The following is a 26,001-nucleotide window of genomic DNA, read 5'->3' on the forward strand; positions in this document are numbered from 1 at the left end:
GTTACGGTTGGAGGGGGGGGTCTGAGGGCGGAGGTGCGGAATGTGGATGAGATGCATTGGAGGGCATCTTTAACCACGTGGGAAGGGAAATTGCAGTCTCTAAAGAAGACCATCTAGTGTGTTCTGTGGTGAAACTGGTCCTCCTGGGAGCAGATATGGCAGAGGCGGAGGAATTGGGAATACAGGATGGCATTTTTGCAAGAGGTAGGGTGGGAAGAGGCGTAATCCAGGTAGCTGTGGGAGTCGGTGGGTTTGTAAAAAATGTCAGTGTCAAGTCGATCGTCATTAATGGAGATGGAGAGGTCCAGGAAGGGGAGGCAGGTGTCAGAGATGGTCCAGGTAAATTTAAGGTCAGGGTGGAATGTGTTGGTGAAGTTGATGAATTGCTCAACCTCCTCGCGGGAGCACGAGTTGGCGCCAATGCAGTCATCAATGTAGCAGTGGAAGAGGTGGGGAGTGGTGCTGGTGTAATTACGGAAGATCAACTGTTCTACGTAGCCAACAAAGAGACAGGCATAGCTGGGGCCCATACGTGTGCCCATGGCTACCCCTTTGGTCTGGAGGAAATGGGAGGATTCGAAGGAGAAATTGTTAAGGGTGAGGACCAGTTCGGCCAAACGAATGAGAGTGTTGGTGAAAGGGTACTGTTGGGGACGTCGGGAGAGGAAAAAAACGGAGGGCTTGGAGGCCCTGGTCATGGCGGATGAAGGTGTAGAGGGATTGGGTATCCATGGTGAAGATGAGGCGTTGGGGGGCAAGGAAACGGAAGTCTTGGAGGAGGTGGAGGGCGTGGGTGGTGTCTCGAATGTATATGGGGAGTTCCTGGACCAGGGGGGATAGGACAGTGTCGAGGTAGGTAGAAATGAGTTGAGTGGGGCAGAAGCATGCTGAGACAATGGGTCGGCCAGGGTGGTCAGGCATTTGGATCTTGGGAAGGAGGTAGAACCGGGCAGCGCGGGGTTCCCGGACTATGAGGTTGAAAGCTGTGGGTGGGAGATCTCCTGAGGTGATGAGATTCTGTATGGTCTGGGAGATGATGGTTTGGTGATAGGGGGGTGGGGTCATGGTTGAGGGGCGGTAGGAAGAGGTGTCCTCGAATTGGCGTTTGGCTTCAGCGGTGTAGAGGTCAGTGCACCAGACTACCACTGCGCCCACTTTATCTGCTGGCTTGATGGTGAGGTCAGGATTGGAGCAGTGGGATTGGAGGGCTGCACGTTGTGAGGGTGAGAGGTTGGAGTGGGGGAGAGGGGTAGACAGGTTGAGGCAGTTAATGTCCCAGCGGCAATTGGAAATGGAGAGTTCGAGGGCAGGTAATAGGCCAGCGCGGGGTGTCCAGGTGGATGCAGTGTGTTGGAGGTGGGCGAAGGGGTCCTTGGAAGGTGGGCGGGAGTCCTGATTGTAAAAGTAAGCTTGGAGATGGAGGCGGTGGAAGAAGTGTTCGACGTCACGGCATGTATTAAATTCATTGATGCGTGGACAGAGGGGGATGAAGGTGAGTCCTTTGCTGAGGACTGATCGTTCGTCCTCAGTGAGGGGGAGGTCTGGAGGGATGGTGAAAACTTGGCAGGCTGGGAGCTGGGATCTGGTGTGGATGTGGAGCTGGGAGTGGGGGTGGAGCCGGTAACTGGAGTGGGTGTGATGGTGGGGGGAATGGGGGTGGAGTCATGAGCAGGAGTGGTGTTCCACTCAGGGTTCTGGGGGCTGGGAATGGTGACAGTGGGATCTGTGGGGGCGCGTGTCAGCAGAATGCAGGTGAGTGGCGTTGGTGGGGGCAGAAGTGGTGGCAGACATGGCAGTAGGGGTGGTGGAAGTCACTGAACGTGTGACATCAGCGATGATGTGAGGGGTGGAAGTGATGTCACGTGATGCATGAGGAATTGTGAGGGGTGGAAGTGGCTGTGGGAGTGGCCATGATGGAGGCGGAAGTGACATCATCAATCAGCGTGGGGGTGGCAGCTGCACCAGCCGCATGGCTAATGGCGTCCGAGCAGTTCCAGAGGCCGGGGGAATCTTCTGGAATGTTTGAGGAGTGCTGGTTATGGAGGTGGGTAGATAAAAGTTTGTTGTCCTTACAGTTTTTGATGTTTGAGATGGAGTTGATATACTGTTTGTTGAGAGTATGAATTCTCCTGAGGATATAGTACAGAGTGGGTCCTTTGCAATTCTGAGAAAGTCTGGCCCTCAGCTGAGGCAGGGCTGACTGTAGAGAGGTTAGGTGCCGGCGCATTGCTGAAAGCGTGGAGTGGAGGATCTTGAAGGAGAACCGTTGCTGGTGTTTTTGAATCTTTTCCACCTATCCACTCCACCCTCCTCCCTGACCTATTTTATTCCTGATGAAGGGCTTTTGCCCGAAACGTCGATTTTGCCTGTCTTCGGATGCTGCCTGAATTGCTGTGCTCTTCCAGCACCACTGATCCGGAACCTTCATCCTGTCCCCCACTCACCTATTGTACTCTATGCTACTTTCTCCCCACCCCCACCTTCCTCTAGCTTATCTCTCCACCCTTCAGGTTCTCTGCCTTTATTCCTGATGAAGGGCTTTTGCCCAAAACGCGATTTTACTGCTCCTCGGATGCTGCCTGAACTGCTGTGCTCTTCCAGCACCACTAATCCAGATTGTTTAGTCTATGCAAATATTTTAAAGTTCCTCTCCCCATCCCGTTCATCCTCACCTTCAACAACATATGAAACAAACTCATGGATTTCTTGTCACTAAGATCAAAGTGAACCCTCCAGCTATTTCTGCTATTTTCTTCCCTTACATTTGTTACTCAGCTAAACTTAGTTTATTACTCCCCCTGCTAAGCAATGCAATCAATTTTTTCAGTTTCCTTTTTCTCTTCATGGTCTCTCTGAGCTCAAGAGTCATCACCTATACCCTTGATTCCATTCCTACCAAATTGCTGATCACATAACTTCTCCTGCTGGTTCCCGGGTTGGCCAACATTGTAAACCATTCTCTGTGTTCAAGTGTTGTCCCTGTCTCCTTTAAATCTGCTATCATCATCATTGTCCTTAAAAAAACCCATTGAATTTCCTTTACAACCTTCTAAACTTAATGTAGTTGGTTCTGCTATAACTCAATAATTCAATGAGAATTGGCTCTAATGCGATTGAAGAATTCAGACCGTTATTTGTAGAAAGTGCACTTTCCTTACCTGTATTGGCTATAATGCAATCCCGGCCCCATTAGTTTTAATGGCATGGCTATTGCATGATGTTTTTATAGCGCGAGATTGCACAAAAATGTAGCTATCGCATTATATCAGAACAACTGTATTGAATTCCACACCTTTAAATTGTGAACCAATTCCCACCCCTTCCCTTCCTTTGAGCTTAACTTGTTACATTCTCTGTCACCATGTCCTCTCTCCCCTCCCCCCACTCTGGTGGGATTGTCTGTTCTTTCAACCTTGATAGTTAGACACACCATTGTTTTGACACTCACACATTTTGATCACTTAATCTGAACTATCAATAACCTTTCTCCCCAACACTCCACCATTCCAAATCCCCAACTATAGCATAAATGCTGACCCCTCCACATTTCATGTTAGTTCTGATGTAGAATCATCTAGATTTTGAAACATTAGCTTGGTGTCTGTCCATGGTTGCGGCCTGACTCACTGTGATCTCTAGTAGTTGTTGTTTCCAGTTGAATTTACGATCATTCCAACTTCCCTTTCCTTTCCGAAATCCTTGAAATTGTTGTCACTGCCAGAATCTATTCCCATCTTTCTCAGAGCTCCATATTTAAATTCCACCAATCAGTTTTTGTACCAGCCCAATACTGACCCAGTTCTTATCAAAGACACAAATAACACCCAATGTGGCCGTGGCAAATTTAAACCTTCTGCCTTTATCATTCTTAAGCTGTCAGCCACCTCTGATGATTGACCACATTATAATCCTCCAGTATCTCTCCACTTCGGTACTTTTAAACATCCTGATCAGAAATGTTATTACACACTTCTAGAGCAGGTAAGCACTTGAATCCAGGCCTCCTGGACTCAGAGGTAGGGACAGTACCACTGCACTCTAAAAGTCCTAATCTCTCCGTTATCAAACAGATAGATAAGACTGCTCAGTCCTGTTCCCATTTTGATCTAATTGTGGCAAAAAACAATAGCAATCATTTTTTCCTTCTGCTCTTGCAGTTTTAGTTCTGTTTTGGGCTCTTGTGGTACACTGGTAGTGTCAATGCCTCTAAGCCAGGAGGTCTGGGTTCAAATCCCAGCTGGTCTAGAGGTTAGTAGTAACATCTCTGAACAGGTTACTTTTTTAAAATTATTTCTGCTTTCCCTTAAGGATGTAACCTTCATTTCATCCTGGTACTTATCTACGTTCTATCGCTTGACAACATTATCAAAAAAAGTGTCAGCTTTCACAAGCAACACCATCTCTCTTGTGGCATGGCATCACTATCTCTCTCAACGCTTCAGTGGTACTAAATTATCAGACAGCTTAACCAACATCCAGTACGGCGTGAGCAGAAATTTCCTTCAATGTTTACAGGCCTCTCTTCAAAATGCTTTCTACCTACTTAGTACTTCATTTTCCTATCAAAAATCGGAGATTAAAGTCAGGATTTTCCATGCTTTAGGCCAAGTGTAGGTCTTTTAGATTGAACATTCCACCCACCCTCTTGGATGTGGCAAGATAAGAGTTGTGTTGAGAAAAGCTTCAAGGTTGGAGGCTATAGCAAGGGATGGCTTTCAGTGACCAGACCCTCACTCCACCCTCTCCCTATTTGTACCCTAATACCCTAATAGCTCCCAATTGGTGGCATGTCAGTAAGGTTAACCTTTTCAGCCAGAATTTAATTGCTTAAGTGGTGGGATTAGGGCAGGTACCTCCCCGGTTCTGACTGACTTGATTACTTGCCCTTCCTGCCACTTTCTCTGACACTTAAAGGAAAGGGAACATCCCACACTAAACTTATCATGTTTAATCCTGAGATGATCTTCTGACTTCATGTTTATGGCATCATTAAGACCTCTTATTTCAATGTCTGTAGTGTCACTCAACTTCACTCTTGTCTCAGTTAAACTGTTGCTGAAAGACTCATGCATGTTCTTGTTACCTCTAAATTCAACTATTACTTCTTGCTTGTCTTTCACATTCCCTAACCCTCCCTACACCTCTCTACCTTACTTCCCAATTTTAAAATATTCCATAAAACGTATTAAAAATTTTCCTTAAAACATATGACTAAACATTTAGAGGTCTGATTTCTTATCAGCGTATGGTTTTTGGTGTCAAACATCACTTTGTATTGCTCCTATGAAGACCTTGGCACTTTTATTACATTCAAGGCTCTACATAAAAATAAGTTGGTATTGTTTTGCTGTAAAGGTTAAAAGGTAAGTGAATGAAGTTGGTCCAAAGTGTAGAGCAGTGAGGAAAGATTCTGCATATATAGTGTTAAAGAAGCAAAAAAAGACTAAAGTGCCCATGACTTAAAGTCAAATTAATGTAAAAGGAATGAGTGAATGTAAATAAACATCTATGAAAAGTAAACTTAAAACCACTTCTAAAAATATTTCATAGGGTGTGATAAATATCTGTAATATATTCTGATGCAAAGTCGAAAAAACTCTAGAAGAAAAAGAAGTAGAAGATGTTCAAAAAATAAGAAGTTGTAGTCAGGATTCAGAAAGATGTATTTTAACAGATCAAATTTTCATTTTTTTTGTGGCTGACTGCTTGAGTTTTTTTGCTGTAATTAGGTAGAGGCAAGGTCACAATTAAAAGATCATGAAATGTTGTCAGTGGAACTGAAAAGATATGTTCGACAGTCTTTCAAGTTTTTTTACATTGTTTCTAAGTATTGTTGATGTTGTATTTCAGATATTGAAACTGTTTATGGAGGTGTAAAATTGCTGTGCAGTATTGGAACACAAACAGAATCAAAACGACATTGTAAACCAAGTAAGATTGATATGTTGCTTTGGCAAACAGGTTATTACATTTCTGCATAAAGAAATTATTGTGTACTCTCAAATAATTATTAAATATATTGTTTAATTTTGCATTTATAATTTAATATTTTAGAGTTTGAAGCTTGACATTACTGGCTCCTTAGTTTTCTGTTTTCTTCACATTATCACCTCTCATTCTCAGTCTAGTATGTTTTAATAATCAGTGGAATTTTGGAAAACGAGAATGATCAGGTGTAAATAGATCCTGTGCTAATGAAAAGCCTGGTGTCAGCCCAGAGTTTTAGTCCTGATTGTGTGTCTTAAATTGCATAGAAATACCAGAACAGAGACACTTGCATTAACAAAGTGCTGATTAGGCACAATTACCATGACACATTATTTGTGGAATCCACTCATTTATTTCTGTTGGAGGTATGGTGGCATATTTTAGGAAACCTCAAGGATTGAGTGAGAGGTTTCATCGGCTCTCATCATGTCACTGTAGATCCTGGTAGGGTTTCAGAAGAGGAATGTCCTGAGCCCCTTGAGGATCTGCAGTATGCCTCATCTTCTTAGCCCTCCTATCTCTAACATATTCTCTTTATTGATAGTTTTAATCAACCCAAGCAGCCATATTCTGACACACTTCTGGAGCAGGTGGGACTTTAACCCAGGCCTATGGGCCAGAGGTAGGGACATTACCACTGTACTACAAGAGCCTAAAAACAGTTTTTATCAGCTTGTTTCTTTTTTCAAAGGGTTACTTATTTTTTAACTTAGATAGATGTGTTATGACCCATTCTGTGCCCATTACAGCTGAAGCAAGAAAAAACCCAAACCTTTTGGTTCAAATATAGGGACATATAAGGCAGAGAGATAATTACAAGAAATCAAAGATAAGGTGGTACTAGAGACAAACCAAATAGTTGGAATAACATAAGGATGGCCTCAACCGTGATCTTGGATTCATGTCATGCTATATGTAACCCCACTGTACAGTTCAGTGTTTGCAAGATCTTCCTTACTGTTCTGTTTTGACACCTTCATCTTGATAACTTGTTATTATAGAAGAATATTTATTATTCTTTCCTCATTCCTGAAGAAGGGCTAATGCCCGAAACGTCGATTCTCCTGTTCCCTAGATGCTGCCTGACCTGCTGCGCTTCTCCAGCAACACATTTCCATCTCTGATCTCCAGCATCTGCAGACCTCATTTTCTCTTCATTATAGAAGAACAGAAGAACTAGGAGCAGGAACATGCCATCTGGCCTCTCAAGCCTGCTCCGCCATTTAATAAGATCATGACTGATCAGTTTGTGGCCTCAGCTCCACTATCCACTCTCTCATCATAATCCTTAATTCCTTTACTGTTCAAAAAATTATCTTTCTTAGTATTAGAAACATTTACTGAGGAAGCTTCACCTACTTATTATCTCGCTTCCTTAATTAGTTTGTACAGTTTTGGATTACTTGTTACTTTGGTTAGACTCTCATTGTGCAACTCTTATGCTTATTATGTTATTCTAACCAAAGTAACAAGTAATCCAAAACTGTACAAACTAATAAAGGTAGAGAAATAATAATAAGTTATCAAGGTAAAGGTGTCATAACAGAACAGTAACAAAGATCTTGCAAACACAGAATAGTATGGGGTTCCATGTGGCGCAACATGTGTCCAAGATCACTGTTGAGACCATCCCCATGTTATTCCAGCCATTTGGTTTGTCATTAGCACCATTTTATCTTTGACTTTTTTATAATTATCTCTCTGCCTTAATTAATAGGATCGCAGGTCATCCCTTCACTTGCTATTCAGCTGTTAATACTTTATTCACACTGTTTGATAGTTATGAACACTTGCCCTGTCGACATTCCACTCACACCATTTGTACTATTTTTTTCACAATCTTAATGATCTGGAATTATCTTGCAATTATCTCTCCACCTATCATTTCTATGCCTGTGTGCTTCCCTCCACTTTACGAAGGAGCAGTGCTCTGGAAGCTTGTGATTTCAAATAAACCTGTGGGACAATAACCTAGTATCATGTGACGTCTGACATGTACCAGGAGCCGTGGTCAGCCACAAACTCTTGACTATATTTAAATATAGTAGAACAAACTGCCAGAAAGTCTGCAAGGACACTGGCAAGTGTTTAAGAAGAAAATGACAAAACAATGATACATTTGTATTTTAAGGCAGGAGGCATTCGCTTTTAAGGTAATTTTATTTACAGTGCTCTTATATTTCAGCTAAACAAGCTGTTAAAGAAGAACCTGATGTGTCATCGGAAAACAAAATTCAACGACAAAGATTAGAATCTCAGCTCACTGATTCAGGTAAATATTAATTACTATTATTTTTAAAATCTATTAAATGGATTAATTATGTGATCAGATGTTCTTAATGAAAAGTGGTAGGATTGTTTGGCAAAACATGAACTTTAATTGCCATAAATGTGAATATTATATGCCAATGCTGAAGGTTTAAATTATTTTATTTATCTTTGTACTCTTTTAGAATAAACTAAAAAATTGGAAAAATAATGAAACATCTTGTCACCGACTCAACTGAATAGAGTTTGTGATTGGCATGGTTGTTTTGCTAAAGCAATATTCCAATGCGCAAAAGTTTAAAGTTGTATAGTGGCAATTTAAATTGAATTAAGTTTAAACAAATCTGGAAATTTAAAAAAAGTAACCATGAGCTGTTGGTTTTAAAATTCAAATTACTTATTGATGTAATTTAGGAAATAAAACCTGCTATTCATGACCTGATCTGGTTCAAATATGTTTCCAGAGGCATACATCTGTAGATGGCTTCCAAACACCCTCCGGAATGCTTTAACAAGTCTTTCTCTTTTATTAAAATAATATGTGGATTGCAATACTTAAAAAGATGGCCCATTACTACCTTATTAGGCCAATTCGGAATGGACAATAAATTTTGGCATCGCGACAACCACATAATTGGAAAAACGTTCCTTTATGTATCAGCATAATTGTGTATAGAATCAGCTTTGAATCCTTTATTTGAGCAAGTGCACAAAAGATAATTTTAACTTTCCTTAATAGTCTACTGTAAAGTTGCAAGATATTGCTCTAAAAGAGATGAGTTATGAGAAACGTTGAGATAATCTGATTCCTTACAGTCAGGAAAAAAGGTTGACAGATGAGTATATAGAATTTGCTCCAAGTAGTCAGTCCGGGCAGCATCAGAGCGAAGGAGGGCGAACCTGAGGGATAAACAGCAGCAGCTGCAGCAGGATAAATATTTGAGGAGTGGGGTCTGGTTGAATAATCATTTCCTGGATTATTGTCTGTAGTTAAGTCGATAAGGTTCACAATGGCTGGCGAACACAGTCTTATGGAATGCTTCTCCTATTATTTGTGGGAAACCAGGGACACTTCCAACATAGGAAGTGACTACATATGCAGGAAGTGTGTTCAGCTGCAGCTCCTGATTTGCCACATGGAGTGCGTGGAGGTGCAGATGGACTCACTGTAGAGCATCCATGAGACTGAGAATGTCATGGAATGTACATTTAGTGAGTTGGTCACACCAGCAGTAAGGGCTACATAGACAGAGGAACGTTGGGGACCACCAGGAAGATGAATAAGAGCAGACAGACACAGCAAGCGTCCCCTGTTGCTATTCTCCTCTCAAAAAAAGTATTCCATTTTGGATGCTGTTGGGGATGACCTTCTCAGGGGAAAGTAGCAGCATCAATCAGATCAGTGGCACTGTGACTGGCACTGCTGTAAGGTAGGGAGTGCTGAAGTGTAGGCAAGCAGTAGTGATATGAGACTCTATCGTTAGGACCATTGTTTCTGTGACTGTGAACGAGTCTCCAGGATGGTATGTTGCCTCCTTGGTGCAGTGTCAAGGAAGACCGTGAGTGAGCGCAGGATATTCTGAGGGGAGAGCGTGAGCAGCCAGAGGTTATGGTCCATATTGGTACCAATGACATAGGCAGAAAGATAAGGTCCTGCAAAGGGACCTCAGAGAGTTACACAGAAAGTTAAAAAAACAGGACCTCTCGGGTGGTAATCTCAGGATTACTTCTTATGCCATGTGCCAGTGAGCCTAGGAATAGGAAAATATGTGGCTAAAGAGCTAAAAGCTATTGATTCAATTTATTTTGAACTTTTCTTTGTACAACAGGCAGTGGACTTGAAATGGGGATTCAGTTGTGCTTCCATTAATAAAGACACAGAATAAAACTGTTTATTTTTGGTTGACAAGGTACATTCTTGTAATGTGTATCTCTGTAAATAAATAAATACAAACTATGTAAAGTTTGATTACAATTCTATTCTTTACCATGTTGCTTTCTGCAGTAAAGCAGAACAGCTCTGTTTGTGAAAGGAATGGTAATTTGTTCACCTGATGGGTGGAGAGCATTTATTGAGAATTACTTTTGTTATGAAGATGTGGGTATACCGTACCTTTAGGAAAGTTAAAAGCTAGCAGAACTACCTGACTGTACCAAGTGTTCTCAACAATATGCAGTGTAGCATGTGGTCCAGCAATTAGTGTAGCTGGTTGTCTGGAGACAAAACCAGATTCGAATTAGGCCAATCAGTTTAAGTTATACCCCAAAAAATACTAAATTCCAATCCAATTCCAATTTGAATTTAGTATATTGACAATCTTTAAAGGCAATGACACAATCCAATGTTTTGGGGGTATAAGACCGGGAAAAATGAACAATTGGGAGGAGAACTGCCACACCACCAGCATTTAGAAACTGCCCAAAAAATAGCTCACTTAATGGTACCTTTATCGATCTGTGATCTGTGAAGCATAATTCCTAAGAAGAAGAAGTAAAGAAGACACAGGAAGATCCAATTAGAAGATTTGACAGCTGGTCGGTTTTGAAAAATTGAATTTTTGGTAAATCCTAATCGGGGGGTCTTATTGGACTAGTATTCTAGAAGGGGAAGGTAAAAGATACTTTAGAAGAAGGAGTTGTAAATAGTTCTTAGTTAATTATTCTCTGTAATACTTTAAGATATAAAGTTGTTAGTTTTACTTTAACTAGTTCTTGGCCTCTTGAATTTTCACAGATTACTGCATGGGATAAATCTGTTCTGTGTTGCTGGTTTAAATTAAGCAGGAGGGTTTATCCCATGTCGTAACACTATGAACATAGGCATGATTAAGCAGAAAAAATATGGTGAGTGTCATTGATAGAGGGAAGATGGGGATGTGAGAAAGTACAAAGCAATGATGCACCTGCAAACTAAGTTGGCATGTAAGAGAAAAGCTGGTGAAGGCATGAAAGCCTGAAGGGGTCAGGGTCATAAATACAGCAGGGTGTCAGACAATGTGCAATGACTTTTACCATTCCAACAGCTGAGGCCATTGAAGCATTGCTTAGATTAAAACCACCAATATAAATTCATGCTGCTGATCATCTCTTAGCTTTCAACAATGCCTTCTTTGTGTCCATAGCAGGCTTCTTCCTTGTGTCATCAGGGAACAGAATCTTCCTGTGGTCCATACAACTCCCAGAGATGTTTCCAATGGGGCATTACTAAAGAAAGGCACAGCATTTTCCTGACTTTCATGCTTACAGTGTGCCTTTAAATTCTAGAATGGAGATTATGATGTGCATGTCATCCGAAAATGCACATTAAACAGAAAACCCACAATGTAAATGACATTAACATTTGTTGCCCTTAAAATCCACTGACTTGTACATTATACGTCCAGGTTTCCCACATCCTATCAAATGTACACTTCTCTCTCGGCTTACCTCTAAAATTCAAACTGAGACAATTACATGCGTCAATTCATGGTTGTCTAAATGAAGCTTAAATTTATATTCATATCCCCTATTTACCCTTTATCTTAACCTTGCCCATTCCTGCAATTAGGGTATTACATGCAAAAGGAATAACCCTAATATTGTTCAAATCTTATCAATAAAACAAGCAAATTATCTGAGATCAACTATGCATCTCAAACAATCAACAGCTCTTCTATAGGGAAGTGTACTCTATTATTGTTGCCATTGTTTAAGGGCAATGAGCTATGAGGGATAATTAGGGAAGTTTAATTTTTATTGCTCCAAACATTGGCAGGAGCTTATATGTTAAATTTGCGTCACTACAGCAAAGAATCCAGAAGACGAAGCTTTAATTGCTAGCATTTCTTATTGAACTGGGAACATATTTATTAAGAGTATTAAAAAGTTCAGTTACCAAATTATGAACTGTTGCTTATTATCATATGCCATGGCATTTGCATGTGCTATATTGCTGAGAGTAATGAATAACAAAATAAAGGAAAGAAATCTAAAAATTATAACAAAGGTAATCATTTTAATCTTAAAGATTAGGTAGTTCATTTTCATTTATGTGATATATGGAACATGAATGAACTAAACACTGCTAACATGACAGCTATCTTGTAAGCTGTCCTGAATTTCTAATAGAAATTATTACCAATGAGTTGCACAAAGGAAGCACTTGAAACTTGGCTGTCATGGAACATACATAGCTGTTAAATTTGGAAGAATCATATTTGCTGCACCATCCACAAACCAGCATCAGTTCCCCAGGATCACAATGTTGTGATGATGCTGCTCCTTTCACAAGGTTATCATATAATCATAGAATCCCTACAGTGTGGAAACAGGCCATTAGGCCCAACAAGTCCACACTGACCCTTCTCAGAGTATCCCACCCAGACCCATTCTCCTAAACCACTATTCTACATTTCCCCTGATTAATGCAGCTAACTTACATATCCCTCAACACTATGGCAATTTAGCTTGACTAATTTACCAAACCAACACATCTTTGGACTGTGGGAGGAAACAACTCAAACAACTGGCAGAAACCCACGCAGACACAGGCAGAATGTGCAAACTCCACGCAGACAGTCGTCCGAGGCTGGAATCGAACCTGGGTCCTTGGTGCTGTGAGGCAGCAGTGCTAACCACTCAGCCACTGTGCTGCCTCTTGGTTTATTTTCAGGGATATCATAAAAGGCAGACTCTGAAAAGTCTAATTTGTAGGGTTTTAGGGCCAGTTTGATTATAGCTAACAAATACTGCCTCAGGCAAAAGGCTTTTGTGTTTTAAAAAACATTTGCACAATGAAAGGGGAGTGGCCAGTTCTCCAATTCAACTTTTCTCTGGTTTGATTTGGTTTTTGGTTTGGTCTGGTTATTCTCTGAAAGCAGCCAGGTAATTTTGAATTTGTTGGACCCAACGAAGCAGGTCTATGTGGAAACTCTCTCTCACTCACTTCTCCCCTGTAAGGCCCTGTGTTTGATTTGACCTTTTGTGCCAAGTGGTGTTTATGGGGGCTGTTACAAGTATTTGGAATAGTATCATTAAGTTGGGATAATCTATTGGGTTTTCAGATAGGTTACGTTTTTCTGTATTCTGTTCTCTTTTGTTTATGTTTCATTCAGTAATCTTGTAAATAAACTGTTTTGTTTAAAACTAAGAGGTTTGACCAGCTGCATCTCTCCTGGAATATACACTTTTACAGCTGCTTAAAGCAACTAGAAAAGTTAGGATCTGGGCTCCTTTCTTGAAATGTTTCGAGGGGGTCTAGCTTGGTCCATAACAATGTGAACATCATTTGCACAAAATTGAGTCTCAGCCTACAACAAATCAAGGAAGTTAATGCAATCTGCTATGACCAGGAGTGGAAGAGGAAATTGGTTCTCTCGTTTTTAAGCCCTCTTAGTCAATCACAGAAAATGAAGTTTAGTACCTACAACCCAGTGAAAAAAATTAAAATAAAAGCATGACAGCAATTGCACAAACACAGGTAATAAGTTTCTAAGGGAAAATGTTTGGTACAGAGAAAGATTGCACAGTTTAATAGTCCCTAGCCTCCTTGATGTGATAGCCTGTTACCTCAGTATCTTAATGGTTCACTTGTATGTTCAGCGGTATCAAAATCTGTAGATATCTTTGATACCTCAATATATAGTTGCTTCCCCAATTTATATTTTCACCAAGTGCTGTATTCTGAGATGATAGAGAGAGAGAGAGAAAAGGAAAGATTTTCAGCTTTTGTCACAAATTTGTTTCTCCTCTTTTATCTTCTGCTCTTAACCAGCCATTGAAACATAAATCATAAAATTTCAGAAGCATTCTGGATTCTAGCTTCTTTGTCTGGATAACTAACTGATAGGTCAGCCTTTCATTTCCTCGTAATTAAACTGGAGATAAAAATGCCTTGACACTGTCTTAGTTGCCTTGTTTTAATGTCATTAGATAAAGATGAAGATTTCAGTACAGATGGATTTGTTTATACCACATGGAAATCTGCAGCTATTTTAGATCATGTTTCTTCCTTTCAAAAACTATTTTGTTCATAAAAGGTTTTAGGTGTAATGATCAGATAATAGAAGTTAGAATTCAATAGTCTATATTTATTTTTCAACAATTTTTACACACATTATATTCCAAAAAAAACTCAGGGACTACCAAGCACCCTTAAAGCAGACAGGTAAGAACTAGAGGAGGATGATACTTGACCTGTAAATTTGAGATGTATGCCATCTTTTTATAGGATTGTTTTACTTGTGATGCTTTTATTTTACAGATGAACAAAGTCACAAAATGGAAGATAGGGTGCAATCCAGCAGAGAAGATCAAAGAGAAAGACTCAAATCTGAACTTACTGATTCAGGTAGAAATTTATAATTGTTCTTCAGAGATATACATATAGAAATTGTTTACACAATCATGCAAGCCACATGAGAAATTCTTTATTCATTTTGAAATAGTGTTGAAATCATGGGCTTGAAGTGCTTTACTTTCCATTCATTCAAGTGACTATTTTAAGTCAATGCTTTGGAATTATGCTCTTATCTTATTACCATTGGAAATATCAACAAAGAAGTTGATTGAAACAATGTAATGGTAATTGTGGTTTCTTCTAACCTACATCAGCAGGTATGTCAATCAATTAAAACTGTCATTGATAATGCATGTCTTTTCTCAGTTTAAAGAACAGGAGATTTATAAGCTACAGACCATCACACTTAAATGGACTTTGTCCAGCATTCAAGAGCATTTATATCAATTCCATAAATTTGTGCCTCCCACACTGTAGCTTCAAGATTTGGAACAGCCAGTGTGAGATATCTTTAAGTTTAGTAGCATTCATAAACCCTACCGAGTTTACATTTCCCACCTGTGAGATTCACAGCCTGGTCCCTTCCTCCTACTGTCAAAAATTGGGTCTGTCAGAAATGTGAGCATGACTTTGGCATCTGGGGCCAACTTGCCAGTTTTGAAAGTGTGCACAGTTTTCCTAACCCTATGAATTCTGATCTGGTTGTAATTAAGCCAAAAGTAAATTGCTGGCACAGGGCATACAACGGGCAGGACAGAAGTGGTGGGATAGTAATAAAGTAGATCACAAGGGTGGAGAACATGTGTTAGCCATTGGCCACAGTTTCAAACACCTCAGCTCATTGTGGCTCCACGTTCACTTTCAGAAGTACCATTTACCCTAATCATATAACTATAACCTTCTGTAACTGGTCCTAAAAGTTTAAATTTGTAAGTAATTGCTAGCAATATTGACTTATACACCAAATTCAATATCTCTCATTTTTTGGCACAAGCTGTTCTGGGGGCAACCAAAATCTGTCCATTTAAATCAGACCACACAACAAATCTAAACACTTGCAGCTTTTTAGTACAGGTTCCAATGTTAATTGGGTGATCCACTGAATTTCTACCAATTTTCTCCCAAAGTTTGTGCGAAGATTTGTAGCTCGGGTGCTCGTTGTTGTGGTTCTGTTCGCCGAGCTGGAAGTTTTTGTTGCAAACGTTTCGTCCCCTGGCTAGGCGACATCATCAGTGCTTGGGAGCCTCCTGCGAAGCGCTTCTTTGATGTTTCCTCCGGTGTTTATAGTGGTCTGTCCCTGCCGCTTCCGGTTGTCAGTTTCAGCTGTCCGCTGTAGTGGTTGGTATATTGGGTCCAGGTCGATGTGTTTGTTGATGGAGTTTGTGGATGAATGCCATGCCTCTAGGAATTCCCTGGCTGTTCTCTGTCTGGCTTGCCCTATGATAGTAGTGTTGTCCCAGTCGAATTCATGTTGCTTGTTGTCTGCGTGTGTGGCTACTAAGGATAGCTGGTTGTGTCGTTTCGTGGCTAGTTGATGTTCATGTATGCGGATAGTTAGCTGTCTTCCTGTTTGTCCTATATAGTGTTTTGTGCAGTCCTTGCATGGTATTTTGTACACTACATTAGTTTTGCTCATGTTGGGTATCGGGTCCTTCGTTCTGGTGAGTTGTTGTCTGAGTGTGGCTGTTGGTTTGTGTGCCGTTATGAGTCCTAGGGGTCGCGGTAGTCTTGCTGTCAGTTCCGAGATGCTCCTGATGTATGGTAGTGTGGTTAGTCCTTTTGGTTGTGGTATGTCCTCGTTCCGTGGTCTTTCTCTTAGGCATCTGTTGATGAAGTTGCGCGGGTATCCGTTTTTGGCGAATACCTTGTATAGGTGTTCCTCTTCTTCTTTTTGCAGTTCTGGTGTACTGCAGTGTGTTGTGGCCCTTTTGAATAGTGTCCTGATGCAGCTCCGTTTGTGTGTGTTGGGGTGGTTACTTTCATAGTTTAGGACTTGGTCTGTGTGTGTGGCTTTCCTGTATACCCTTGTAGTGAATTCTCCATTTGATGTTCTCTGTACCCTCACGTCTAGGAATGGGAGTTGGCTATCCTTTTCTTCTTCTCTCGTGAATCCGATTCCTGTGAGAGTGGCGTTGATGATCCGGTGTGTTTTTTCTATTTCCGTGTTTTTAATGATTACAAACGTGTCATCGACATATCTGACCCAGAGTTTGGGTTGAATTTGTGGTAGGACTGTTTGTTCTAACCTTTGCATAACTGCCTCTGCTATGAGTCCCGAGATTGGTGATCCCATGGGTGTTCCGTTGATTTGTTCATATATCTGGTTGTTGAATGTGAAGTGTGTTGTGAGGCACAAGTCCAGTAGTTTGAGTATGCCGTCTTTGTTGATAGGTTCAGCGTCCTGTTTTCTGTTCTGTATGTCCAGTAGGTTGGCTATTGATTCTCTGGCTAGGGTTTTGACAATCAAAGTGAACAGTGCCGTCACGTCGAATGATATCATGGTTTCATCTTTGTCTATGTGTATATTTCTGATGATGTCCAAGAATTCCTGTGTTGATTGTATAGAGTGTTTGGATCCGCTGACAGGTGTTTCAGTTTCTGCTGTAGTTCTTTGGCCAGTTTGTATGATGGTGTCCCTGGCAGTGATACTATGGGTCTGAGTGGGATATCTGGTTTGTGTACTTTAGGTAATCCATAGAATCTGGGGGTGTTGTTGCTTTCCGGTTTCATTCTTTGTAGGTCAGCTCTGGTTATCTGTCCGTTTTTTTGTAGATTCCTTAGTGTGTTGTTTATCCTATTGGTGAGTTGTGGTGTGGGGTCAAATTCCTTCATTTGGTAGGTGTTGATATCTGCAAGTAGTTGTTGTGCTTTTTGGATGTAATCAGATTTATCTAGGATGACCGTCATTCTGCCTTTATCTGCTGGTAGTATGATTATGTTCTTATCGTTTCTTAGTGATTTTAGTGCTTCCCTCTCCTTGGTGTTGAGGTTATGTGTTTGTCTTTTCCTTATTATCATAAGGAATCTACAAAAAAACGGACAGATAACCAGAGCTGACCTACAAAGAATGAAACCGGAAAGCAACAACACCCCCAGATTCTATGGATTACCTAAAGTACACAAACCAGACATCCCACTCAGACCCATAGTATCACTGCCAGGGACACCATCATACAAACTGGCCAAAGAACTACAGCAGAAACTGAAATACCTGGTCAGCGGATCCAAACACTCTATACAATCAACACAGGAATTCTTGGACATCATCAGAAATATACACATAGACAAAGAAGAAACCATGATATCATTCGACGTGACGGCACTGTTCACTTTGATTGTCAAAACCCTAGCCAGAGAATCAATAGCCAACCTACTGGACATACAGAACAGAAAACAGGACGCTGAACCTATCAACAAAGACGGCATACTCAAACTACTGGACTTGTGCCTCACAACATACTTCACATTCAACAACCAGATATACGAACAAATCAACGGAACACCCATGGGCTCACCGATCTCGGGACTCATAGCAGAGGCAGTTATGCAAAGGTTAGAACAAACAGTCCTACCACAAATTCAACCCAAACTCTGGGTCAGATATGTCGATGACACGTTTGTAATCATTAAAAACACGGAAATAGAAAAAACACACCGGATCATCAACGCCACACTCACAGGAATCGGATTCACGAGAGAAGAAGAAAAGGATAGCCAACTCCCATTCCTAGACGTGAGGGTACAGAGAACACCAAATGGAGAATTCACTACAAGGGTATACAGGAAAGCCACACACACAGACCAAGTCCTAAACTATGAAAGTAACCACCCCAACACACACAAACGGAGCTGCATCAGGACACTATTCAAAAGGGCCACAACACACTGCAGTACACCAGAACTGCAAAAAGAAGAAGAGGAACACCTATACAAGGTATTCGCCAAAAACGGATACCCGCGCAACTTCATCAACAGATGCCTAAGAGAAAGACCACGGAACGAGGACATACCACAACCAAAAGGACTAACCACACTACCATACATCAGGAGCATCTCGGAACTGACAGCCAGACTACCGCGACCCCTAGGACTCATAACGGCACACAAACTAACAGCCACACTCGGACAACAACTCACCAGAACGAAGGACCCGATACCCAACATGAGCAAAACTAAAGTAGTGTACAAAATACCATGCAAGGACTGCACAAAACACTCTATAGGACAAACAGGAAGACAGCTAACTATCCGCATACATGAACATCAACTAGCCACGAAACGACACAACCAGCTATCCTTAGTAGCCACACACGCAGACAACAAGCAACATGAATTCGACTGGGACAACACTACTATCATAGGGCAAGCCAGACAGAGAACAGCCAGGGAATTCCTAGAGGCATGGCATTCATCCACAAACTCCATCAACAAACACATCGACCTGGACCCAATATACCAACCACTACAGCGGACAGCTGAAACTGACAACCGGAAGCGGCAGGGACAGACCACTATAAACACCGGAGGAAACATCAAAGAAGCGCTTCGCAGGAGGCTCCCAAGCACTGATGATGTCGCCTAGCCAGGGGACGAAACGTTTGCAACAAAAACTTCCAGCTCGGCGAACAGAACCACAACAATTTTCTCCCATCACCTCGAGAATAAATTATGCAGTTTTAGAAGGAGAGTGCTGTGCTCTTAAGCTGCAGTCAGTACTTATTTTGCTGCATTTTTTTTTGTTTGGTTTGCTTCTGAATTAGTAAGTTATAACATTTCAAGCATACTGGCATGAGAAATTGTGACTCACTAACTTGATTGAGTTTTTTGAGGACGTAACCAAAAAGATTAATGAGAGTTAAGCTGTAGACGTTGTCTACATTGACTTGGTAAAGCCTTAGACAATTAGTAAAGTTAGATCAAGTGGGTTGCTTGTCATGTTGCTACTAAGGATAGCTGGTCGTGTCGTTTCGTGAAAGCAAAGATGGCAAGCAACATGAATTCGACTGGGACAATATTACTATTATAGGACAAGCCAAACAGAGAACAGGGAATTCCTAGAGGCATGGCACTCATCCACAGATTCAATCAATAAGCACATCGACCTGGATCCAATATACCGACGACTGCAACGGACAGCTGGAACTGACAACCATTACAAATGCCGGAGGAAACATCACAGAAGCGCTTCATAGGAGGCTCCCAAACACTGAGGATGTCACTTAGACAGGGGACGAAACGTCTGCAACACAAATTCCCAGGTCGGCAAACAGAACCACAACAACGAGCACCCGAGCTACAAATCTTCTCACAAACTTTGAACTAAGGGGCATATTTTTAAGGTGAGAGGAGAAATATTTAAAAGGGAACTGAGGGGAAACCTTTTCAACAAAGAGTGGTTCATCAATAGAATGAACTGCCAGAGGAAGTGGTAAATGTAGGTACAGTTATAACATTTAAAAGACATTTCGATCTGTACATGAATTGGAAAGGTTTAGAATGATGTGGGTGAAATGCAGGAAAGTGGAACTAATTTAGTTTGGGAAATGTGGTCGGCATGAAAAATTTGGACTGAAGTATCTGCTTCTGTCCTGTAAGATTCTATGACTCTATGTACTTTTCCTTATACTGTACATGTGAAATCAAGTCTACGTGCAAACTGATGAGCAATCAATGCTCAAAGATAACCATCCCAGGGCTTAATTTAAACTGTAATAATGGGGGTGAGGTGAGGCCAGAGAAGGAAAGTACGGCAGCATGGGAAGGAGGGAAGTGAAATAGTGGTGTATCAGAAGATACTTGTGGATGAGGCGATGAGGTGACGAAACAATAATAGTTAGGATAAGGGAAGAGAATGGACAGCAGTGAAACACAAAGAAGGATGGGCGGCACGGTGGCTCAGTGGTTAGCAATGCTGCCTCACAGTGCGAGGGACCCAGGTTCGATTCCAGCCTCAGGCAACTTTCTGTGTGGAGTTTGCACATTCTCCCTGTGTCTGCGTTGGTTTCCTTTGAGTGTTCCGGTTTCCTCCTGCAGCACAAAGATGTGCAGGTTAGGTGAACTGGCAGTGCTAAATTGCCCATAGTATTCAGGGATGTGTAGGTTAGGTGCATTAGTCAGGGGTAAATATAGGGTAGGGGGAATGGGTCTGGGGGGGGTTACTCTTCAGAGGGTCAGTGTGGATTTGCTGGGCTAAAGGGCCTGTTTGTACACAGTAGGCATCCTATTCTATACCAAAGATAGAAAATTAAGTAGTATTAAAGGATGGAAGGAGTGCTAAAGGGGAAATAGAGTACAGTAACTTGCATTGGGAAAATTAATTAAATAAAGAAATTGCTGCCAAGAGCTTCGAGGACAAGTTGCGGCAATGACTTAGGAGATCAAAGCAGAATGGTTGTTAATCAGACAACAATGAAAAGAAACTGGGCCCAAAAACTTCAGCTGATATGATGCAACAGCACCTGAGGAAACTAAGGTATCAGTGTGGGAAGAGATACATATGCTGAGGTAGATCCAGGCAGTCAACTGGTAAGTTAGGCAAAAGGTTACAAATTAAATGGAGCAGATATTTATAGGCAGCAGACTGGAGAATGATAGGATTGCAGTTCACAATTAGATTAGGATGGGAAGCAACCTGCATCTAAAAATTGTGCCAGTCCATACAAATGGCATTTGTTTTGATAAGCAACTGGGAACGGATTGAGAACTGCAAGGCCTTCGATCAAGGTAACTAATACTCCTGGATTGTCAATGAGTCTTTCAAAGTGGTACTTGAAGTATTCTCAAGGGAACTTAGGAATGGGCAATAAATGCTGGCCTAGCCAGTAACACCCACAATCCATGAAATAAGAATGAGCTAATTCCACTATCTTATTCACTGAGAAACCCTATATGTAAAATTTCTCACTGCAACGGCCCTAATCCCAATATATCCAACTCTAATATCATTGCTATAAATAAGGAGAACACAAGACAGCAACTACTTCTTCACACTTAGGGTAACAAAAGAATGGTACCACTGGTAGTGAAACAGGATTTATTTCAGGAGATTTAATCCAATCTTTATGAATAGACAATCATAGGTAATGCAAAAATCTTGGTCTAGCAATAGTTGTGATGATACAACAGGAGTTAAATATACCGATCAAATAGTTACAGTTCATGCTTCATGCCACAATATTAGTTAGAATTAATGCCCAATGTGTGACAAAGTCTGCAGATCATGCATTGGATTTGTCCACTATCTCTTGTTGAAGAAACATATCTCAATCTAAAGGGACTGATTAAGAAGAGGAAGGTTATAGATACTCATTTTGTGTATATTAATTTACACACTACAAAAAAGCCTGATTGAGAAAAGACTATAGTTCGACCATGCTGGCCTGAAACAAATGCTTCAGAGAAAATAACGTTCTAAAATTTAAGTGCTTGAATGCAATTCATTAACTGTCGGATTGCATTACAAAAAGAAATGCACATATGAAGAAATTGTTAGGGATGCTAAAAGAAGGGAGTGTTACAATGTAATCCTTTATACAGAAAGGAGCTTTATGATCTAATTTGTTTTGAAATGTTGTTTGTACATACAAGCTCATTTTTAATTAAAGAAGAGAACCTATTCATTCTCTATGAATTGTGTCTATATGTATGCAAGTAGTATACATTAACTGGGCATCCCTTTAGCTCTTTTAAATGGACACTTACTAAAAATTAGTGTGTCAGGGAAATGTGCTTGTAATGTGTAGCTTTGTAAGTAATAATTGAAGTGCAGAAAGATTAGCTCCAGTTCTATCCTTTACTATCTGAGTTCCTGGAATAAATTAGGGAACTGTTAGGCACATATATTGGGTGGGCAAGTTATAGGCTGGAATTGCAGAAAATGACAGAAGAACTTAAAAATTAGTTTGAGAATGTGAGGAGTTGGGAGTTAGTGGGGCAGGGGTCTGTTCAGGAGCCAGTGTGGATCAACAGAGACACGGAAGTGAGTGAGTGGAAACATGGGACTTGGTGCAGGATAGGATATGAGCAGATGCGTACAGACACAGTATAGTTATGGCTACAATCTGTCAACCTCTCGCCATACCACTCAATCTGAATATTCCAATAGGCCTTGCCTATGTCAGTATGGGATTTGAGGAAGAAATGTAATTTAACAAGAGACCATAAGAACATAAGATATACGAGCAGAATTAAGCCTTTTGGCCTACTGAGTCTGCTCTGCCATTCAATCACAGCTGATATTTTTATCAACTCCATTCTCCTGCCTTCTCCCCACAACTTGGTTAGCACTGCTGCCTCACAGCGCCAGAGATCCGGGTTCAATTCCCGCCTCAGGCGACTGACTGTGTGGAGTTTGCAAGTTCTCCCCGTGTCTGCGTGGGTTTCCTCCGGGTGCTCCGGTTTCCTCCCACCATCCAAAGATGTGCAGGGTTAGGTGAATTGGCCATACTAAATTGCCTGTAGTGTTAGGTAAGGGGTAAATGTAGGGGTATGGGTGGGTTTCGCTTCGGCGGGTCGGTGTGGACTTGTTGGGCCGAAGGGCCTGTTTCCACACTGTAATCTAATCTAATCTAATCTAATCTAATCTAATCTAAACCTTTGATCCCCCTGCTAATCAGGAAGCTATCTAACCCTGCCTTAAATACACACAGTGACTTGGTCTCCACAGCCTTCTGTGACAATGAGCTTCACAGTTTCAACACTGCCTGGCTGAAGAAATTCCTCTTCATCTCAATTCTAAAGGATTACACCTTCTTTCTGAGGCTGTGCCCTGAAATCCTAGTCTCTCCTATGAGTACACTTCTACTCTGTGCAGGCCTGTCAGTATTCTGTACATTTCAATGAGATCCTCCCTTATCCTTTTAAACTTCACTGAGTACTGACCTAGAGTCCTCAACAGCTCTGCGCATAACAAGACACTCAACCCCAGGATCATTCTTATAAACCACCTCTTGACCCTCTGCAAGGCTAGCACAAGCTTCCTTATAGGGCCCAAAACTGCTCACAATATTCCAAATGTGGTCTGACCAGAGCCTTATACAGCCTCAGGAGTACATCCCTATTTGAGAATTAGAACACAGAACATAGAACATTACAGCGCAGTACAGGCCCTTCGGCCCTCAATGTTGTACCGACCTGTGGAACCAATGTGAAGCCTATCTATCCTACACTATTCCATTTCATCCTACGTTTATCCAAAGACGATTTAAATGCCCTTAAAGTTAGCAAGTCTACTACTGTTGCAGGCAGTACATTCCACACCCCTACTACTCTGCCATCTGTCCTATATCTATCACCCCTCAATTTAAAGTTATGTCCCCTTGTGCTAGCCATCACCTTCCAAAGAAAAAGGCTCTCACTGTCCACCCGATCTAACCCTCGAATTATCTTATATGTCTCAATTAAGTCACCTCTCAACCTCTTCTCTCTAACGAAAGCAGCCTTAAATCTCTCAGCCTTTTCTCATAAGACTTTCCCTCCATAAAATTTCTTTTGCACCCTTTCCAAAGCTTCCATATCCTTCTTATAATGCAGTGACAAGAACTGTACCCAATACTCCAAGTTTTGTACTGCAACAGAGTTTTGTACAGCTGCAGCATGACCTCGTGGCACCGAAACTCAATCCCTCTATCAATAAAAGCTAACACACCGTATGCCTTCTGAATAAACCTATCAACCTGAGTGGCAACTTTCAGGGATCTATGTACATGGACACAGAGATCTCGCTGCTCATCTACACTATTAAGAATCTTACCATTACCCCAGTACTCTGCACTGCTGTTGCTCTTTCTAAAGTAAATAATTTCACACTTTTCCTCATTAAACTCCATTTGCCACCACTCAGCCCAGCTGTGCAGCTTATCTATGTCCCTCTGTAATCTGCAACATCTTTCAGCGCTAGCCCAGCTTCACCAATTTTACTGTCATTAACAAATTTACTATATCATCCTTCTATACCCTCATCTAGATTATTTATAAAAATGACAAACAACAGTCGCCCCAAAACAGATCGTTACAGTACACCACTAGTAACTGAACTCCAGGATGCACATTTCCCATCAACCATCACCCTATGTCTTCTTTCAGCGAGCCAATTTCTGATCCAAAGTGCTAAATCTCAATCCCATGCCTCCATATTTTCTGCAATAGCCTACCTTGGGGCACCTTATCAAACACCTTACTGAATTAATTAACTGGGCGAAGGAACTGAGGCCATTGTTGCTAGATTTTCAGATAACACAAAATGATTGCTAACATTGCATTTACCTTCCTGACTGCCAACTGAATCTGTATGTTAATCTTAAGAAAATCCTGAACCAGGACTCATTTTTGTGCTTCAGAATTCTGAAAGTTTTCCCCATTTATAAATTCGACAAAAGTGCGTAACTTCACACTATGTCACATTGTATTCCATCAGCCACTTCTTTGTCCACTGTTGGAGCCTGTCCAAATCCTTTTGCAGCTTCCCTGTCTCCTCAACACCATCTGACCCTCCACCTATCTTTAAGATATTTGCAAATCTAGCAACAATGGCCTCAGTTCCTTCATCCAGTTCGTTAATATGAAATGTGAATAGTTCAGTCCAAACAAGGGACCCCGTGGAACTCCACCAGTCACCAGTTTGAACCAGGTATGTTTGCAACTCTGATAATTGGTAACTAATCAGTTTCAACCCTTAAGTTACTTTTTCAGATTCTTATAACTCAAATTCACCATCTCCATAAATATTTCCTTCAGAATTGCTTCTTTATGAAGAAGCCTGTGACAATTATCAATTTGTTCTTGTTCTGCAAAGCTGATCTCACAAAAAGAATGCCTGTTTCTGTCAATGTTATCACAATATTCAATTTGCTTCTGTTATTCTTTGGTGGGTTTTGGATCAAGATTCAAATCTGTCAAGATTTAAATCTCTCCAAGCCTATTCACTTCGAGATAGGTAGCATGCAGAACTAATTTTTTTTCCCTCATTATACTGAATTTTTAAAAATGCCTTGAAATAAAAACTGGAACTACTTGGCCTTCTGGCAATGCATAAATAATGCTGTGAATACTGCTAGCAGATTGAACAGTGTTACGAAGACCAATTTTGCAACGTCAATATTTTGCACTATTCCTTACAAGTCATCACAAATAATGTTTACCATTATTGTCATTCTTCAGTACACCACTATATCAGCAAATCACAGAAATCTTGTTTTCAAAGGAATGTTTTGTCCATTTATTTTAATCAAAAAACAATTCTATCACTTGATGTTTCAGATCTAGCTATCGTTTGGAGAAATGAAAGGTTATCAAGTGATGGTTCTGTACAAATAATGGACGTGCAATTCCACACTGATTCAGGTAAAAGTTTTCAATAGTTATTTGAAATGTTACTTTTAAAGTATTTTTTTATTAAATACACCTTATGCTTCATTCGGTATTTAGGGCAGGTATTCAGCATTTGACAGATATTTAACTTCTTGGCCATG

The 26,001-nt window shown here is 41.0% G+C and overlaps 1 protein-coding gene across 1 annotated transcript in view; it reads left to right on the forward strand.

The window, feature by feature from the left end:
- Window positions 1–26,001, forward strand: part of LOC122562603 (uncharacterized) — a 269,073-nt gene that overhangs the window by 136,141 nt on the left and 106,931 nt on the right. The window contains exons 16-19 of the mRNA XM_087999793.1: window positions 5,851–5,931; window positions 8,174–8,260; window positions 14,498–14,584; window positions 25,790–25,873. Coding sequence (XP_087855919.1) covers window positions 5,851–5,931; window positions 8,174–8,260; window positions 14,498–14,584; window positions 25,790–25,873 — 339 coding nt within the window. The remainder of the gene's footprint in view (window positions 1–5,850; window positions 5,932–8,173; window positions 8,261–14,497; window positions 14,585–25,789; window positions 25,874–26,001) is intronic.

This window comes from Chiloscyllium plagiosum, unplaced genomic scaffold, assembly GCF_037043375.1.
Source record: "Chiloscyllium plagiosum isolate Xiang-an unplaced genomic scaffold, Cpla_swu_hap1 HiC_scaffold_24, whole genome shotgun sequence".
Classification (NCBI taxonomy): domain Eukaryota; kingdom Metazoa; phylum Chordata; class Chondrichthyes; order Orectolobiformes; family Hemiscylliidae; genus Chiloscyllium; species Chiloscyllium plagiosum.